Source organism: Apis dorsata, unplaced genomic scaffold (genome assembly GCF_000469605.1).
Source record: "Apis dorsata unplaced genomic scaffold, Apis dorsata 1.3 scaffold_1026, whole genome shotgun sequence".
NCBI classification, from domain to species: Eukaryota; Metazoa; Arthropoda; class Insecta; order Hymenoptera; family Apidae; genus Apis; species Apis dorsata.
In genome coordinates, this window is record NW_006264125.1 from 196,073 (window position 1) to 201,314 (window position 5,242).

General features: G+C 29.2%; 1 protein-coding gene across 1 annotated transcript in view; it reads right to left on the minus strand.

Moving 5' to 3' along the window:
• Positions 1-1,747: 1,747 nt before the first annotated feature.
• The window catches only part of LOC102681656 (doublesex- and mab-3-related transcription factor A2), a 26,843-nt gene continuing 23,348 nt past the window's right edge, over positions 1,748-5,242 (minus strand). The window contains exons 7-8 of the mRNA XM_031514500.1: positions 5,135-5,242; positions 1,748-3,754 (exon numbers count right to left, since the gene is read on the minus strand). The exon at positions 5,135-5,242 is cut by the window's right edge and continues 4 nt beyond it. Coding sequence (XP_031370360.1) covers positions 3,429-3,754; positions 5,135-5,242 — 434 coding nt within the window. The 3' untranslated portion in view covers positions 1,748-3,428. The remainder of the gene's footprint in view (positions 3,755-5,134) is intronic.

The window sequence follows — 5,242 nt, forward strand, 5'->3', positions numbered from 1 at the left end:
TGTCCCCCACACCGATACGAACCTGCGTTTTTCTACAACATCGATTGATCCTTTTTTTTTTGTCTGCTATCAAGAAAATGAGTAACCTAGAAAATTGTAGGTATATCGTTTTCTATCATAAATTACTCTGTCAAATTAACCTTTACAATAGAAATTCGTAATCCCGAGATTGAATATATGAATCTGAGAAAAAAATATATAATGGTTTTGCTTTTAAAAAGAAAAATATTTGATTTGATTTGATTGATCAAATTAAATAAATATAGTAATAATCGTATTTCAGATTTTTGATTGAAAATCATTTCAGTAAAATTTGATCGAACATTTTACCAAATAAATATTTCGTCATAATTCTAACCTAATTACATATTTTTAATCAATTTAAATCTAAATAAATCCAAAGCCAAAGTAGATAGATATTTACTTTGAAAAGAAACTAAAGGATATTTATTGTATCATTAAATTGTATTATTAGATGATGCAAGAAAAAGATTTATTATATCTGAAATTATTATTTTCTAATATAGTATAAATAAAATGAATTTTTATATCTTTTCTATTATTTAATTTTTTTCAATTTTTAAGAGATTTTTTTTCTCGATCATTTATAACTTCATTGATTTTTTTTTACTTTTTAATAAAATAAAGGAGAAAAAAATCAAAATAATAATTTGTAATTATTTATTTCAAGTCTGTTCAGAAATATGTACTAACACCATCACGATCACTTCATCAATTATAATCTTATTTCTACATTGATTAACGAAATAATAGAAATAGGAGAATAATAACAAAAGTGGAAACGTATATGCATGTTTTATAATATGGTATGTATGTTCAGAGTGTATCGGAAGTTCTACGTGATGATAGAAATTAGAAAAACGAAAAATCGATGGAAATATCGGGATACGATGAAAGTGAATTCCTCGCGTTCCTCGATGCTCTCTTTTTTTCGTTTTTTTTTCTGCACCATCAGACCATGATAATCGTTCTTTATTTTTTGATTTCCTTTGCAAATTCTATAAAAACTATTGAAAATTATTGGAAAGTAGTGTTTATCACAAAAGTCCAAACTTAAAACTTTTCTGTACAAATTTTTATGTACAAATTTTAAAAATTTATTTTGTTTATAAAAAAAAAGAATTAATAATTGATTTTCTTAATTAAAAATAGAGAAATTACTACTTATTTCTATATATTAATATTTATAATTTCTATATTTTAGATGCAATAAAACAATGTAATAGAACAATATTAAATAAGAAAAATAATATTTGAAAGATGTTTTAGAACAAAAGAAAGATAAAAAATGAGAATAAAACAAATAAAATAATTATTTAATTAAAAAACTTATTAAGAAATATTAAGTAATTTAATTATGCAATATGAATTTTATATCATGAAAAATATTATCTTAATGAGAGAAATAATGTACTTAGAATAATATCTACATAATAATGTCTACATAATTAAATGAATATAAGATAAAATAAAATCAAAAGATATAAATATACAATAAGTATGCATAAATAATTATATAATTTTTGTATGTAATTTTTATCTATTAATTAATTATTTAGAAAATAAAATATAAATGATTAATATCCAACCAAATATTGATAAGCGGAATATTACTTTTTTTTAGGTAAAAGAAAATAAAAAAATATTAATAAAAGAATATTTCAAAATACATATAAAAAAATAAATTTCAATGGATAAAAAACAAGGATGATTATCGAATCACGTATGGAGTATCAATATCTTATTTATTATTCTCATAAACCGTCTATACATTTGTTCGAATAACATATGGTAACTACAAAGAACGACGTTTCCGGTCGCCGGCAAATCTAACATCTTAGAGCCGTGATACTTACAGGCAAACACTTATGTATAATCGATCATTGTTATATATACTTACATGTTTCTGCATCGATCATCAGAAACACATAATTTATTTTCCGTTTTATTTTTTTCCTCGACATTTTTTTTTTTACTTTTTTTTTATTTTTCTGTTTATTCTTTTCCATTATTTTTATATCATGTAACTTTGCTAAACATACTCCGTGACAATATCTCAGATTAACTGCAATGGATGATCAGGCTAAAGCAATTCACGCGTATTTACAAATTTGTTTCGTGACTTATCCTTTTTTTTCCCTTTTTTATTTTTATTTTTTATTTTTATCGCGACGATACAATTTTCTTCTTTTCTCATTCTCTCTGTCTCTCACTCATTCTTCTCTCATGAATATTAACTACACGCATACTTCATTTAGTCGCTTTATCTACACATGTATGTATAAAGATATATTATTACAATGAGGCCAACGTGCGGCTCGCTTTTTATTTCTTCGTCGTTACCTATCTATATATTTTTCTTTGTACGTTCACAGAACGTTACATGTCAAAGAAAATGGATCAGTACGAATTGTACGTATGTATATTAGGTGGATTACTGGCCACACTGTTTTGTAAATTCTTCGAAGGAGACGTTTGATAATTTTATTTCCATTCACGGATTGGAAATCCTCTAACAACGTTTATAGTGGCAGAAAGAATCTAAGGGAATTCTTTCATAGAAATCGTCTTCTTCTTTTATATCATATACATATTTGATTTCGTCTTTTTCTTTAACTTTCGACTTCTTTTTATCTCTTCTTGAATAATGCACTATACGGTGCGTCTATAATATTTTTAGAAAATGTAGAATGCTTTCTCAGATACGTATTTGAAAGCTGCTAATGACTGGTTTCTTCTTTGGACCTTCGTTCGGCTTGGATACATTTGTAAGTAAATAAAACAGTTCTTCTGGATAAAAATCATCAATTCTCTATTAAGGATCGGTTTCTTTTCTGTTTTAATATCACTTAATAGTTCTTCTATTATTTCTATAGTAATTCTTCAATTCTTTTCACATTATCAATTCCTTCTTTACCAGATATCTATCGTGCCATAATTTTTTGCTTCTTAAACTCCTTAACTTCACAAAATGATATCGAATCTTTAACAAATATATATGTAAACGCTTTCCAATTTTTCACAAATTGATCATTTATTTAAATCAAACAATTTTTCATCTTTCTTTCCCCACGTACTGAAAAGTTTTACGATCTTTAGAAATTTTAGAAATTTTTCAAAAATTTGCTCCATATCTATTTATTTCAGTATCTCCCTTTTCAAAATTATTCATTCCTAATCTCTCGCTCTATCAATCCTCTACAAAATTTCTAAATTGTTCCCATCTCAATGATTTTCACCCAATCAGAAAGAAATTCGTGAAAATCCTCACGACTCGCATGTTGTTATGATTTTCAGCTTCCGTCCTCCCCGTGATTCAGGCAGCCATTTCCACGGCCGAAGTCCCTCCCCCCGTCGTCCCTAGGCTATTGCAGGTAAGACCAGGTGGCGGCCTGCGCGTCGTCCGGTCACTCGGAGTAGCTCGTCTTGTCGCTGGCGTCGTCGGGACTGGTCTCCTGATAGGCGTCACTCGTACCGTTCGCGTGAAGACTCTGATTGGGCGGCTTGATCACTGTGGGCAGGTAGCCGGTTCCTGCGTAAGGAGCGGCCAGGAGCCTGTGCCTGGTCGAAGGGATGGGAGTGGTGCAGTACGCGGCTCTGCTCGCGTACGCGGCCGAGACCGAGGCGGACGCGGCCGCAGCCGACGCCAATGCGCCTGCCAAAGGCGAGAAAGCTGATTTCGGCTGGAGACTATCCTCGCAGACCAACACCTCCATAGCGGACACCACGTCGCCTGTGACATAGATATCTCTGCCAGTTTCCATTTTCCTTGACTCTTTCGTTTCTTTTTCTTTCTTTTTTCTCTTTTTTTTTTTTTTGGAGTGAAAAATTTTTTGGTTTAGTTTTGCTTTCTTTTTTTGGATACAGTAAGATCCCCGTATCCACCGGTAATATAAGTTATTTTCGCAGGTAGGAAATATTGTTTGTAATATTGTGTGTATGTAAATGTTTACGAATAATAAAAATCAACGCGCGATTTTATTTATTTAAATTTTTATTAGATTGTTGAAATGGTCGATTTAATAAATTCGTAAAACTATTCAAGAATAAGTAATTCATGATTTATAAATATATAAAATGAAAGAAGGAATTATTAGTAATCGATTAGTTGTAATAATTTTAATTCTGACACGATGTATTGAATCGGTTAAATCCAAATTTGATTAATATTATTTTAATTAATTTTATTAAATTAATATTATCAAGTTGTTTTATTATAAGATATATAATCTTATTAAAATACTCGATCATTTCATTTGTAACAATCTAATATAAATAGAATTTTTGTTACTGAAAGAGAAGAAAAAAGAATTGCAATTAATCACAATATTTAAATTTAATCTGAAACTTAGAAATATATCATTATATTTAGGAACAAAGTCATTTAAAAGAAATCATTTGATATTGATATAGTGATAAATTAATAAAATAATGAAATGATAAATAAATGAAACAAAATGTTTAAAATATATCTACACATTTGTAAATTTCAAAGTAACATGATACTGTAAAGGATTAACATAATAAAACAATAAAACTATAATAATGGATTTTAATAAGAAACAAAATTATTTCATTTTTTTTAATTATTGTTTGAGTACAGAACGCATATACGGGGATCTTATTGTATTTATGTATATATATATCTTTATATATCTTTTTCCCCTAATTATTATTTCTTTCTTTTTTATTTTTTAATCTATTTATATTTCAGATATAGTGAAATACTTATGCGATATGGATTTTTATTTGTTTTGAAATTTAAATTTTTCTTTCACGAAAAAATTTTTATCAAATTGAAATTACTTCACGTCCATCCTTTGAAACCCACAAAAAATTTCATTTCGACCGGTGGTGTTCAAAATTACAGCCCGCAATTCAAGATTCCAAGAATCCTTGATCCTTCTGAAAATTCAATCCTTAAACGTTACCACGAATTTTGCGACCAAAGGGGTTGAAACTCGGTTGTGGGTTGCAAGGAAACTCGAGAACGCTATAGACGAATCCTCTGAAATCTCGAGGCCATCTTTCGATATAAGACTATGCGAGGACAGATGGATCGTATGTTCCGTCTGACGAATAATAGTCGCGGATATCAAATTACAGGGCTTACCTTTGCACCGGTGCAACAGAGCCTCGACGTCCGCGCGACGTCTTCCCGGGAACACTCGCAACAAAACGTCGACAGGCGATCGTTGTTGTTGCTGTTGTTGTTGCTGCT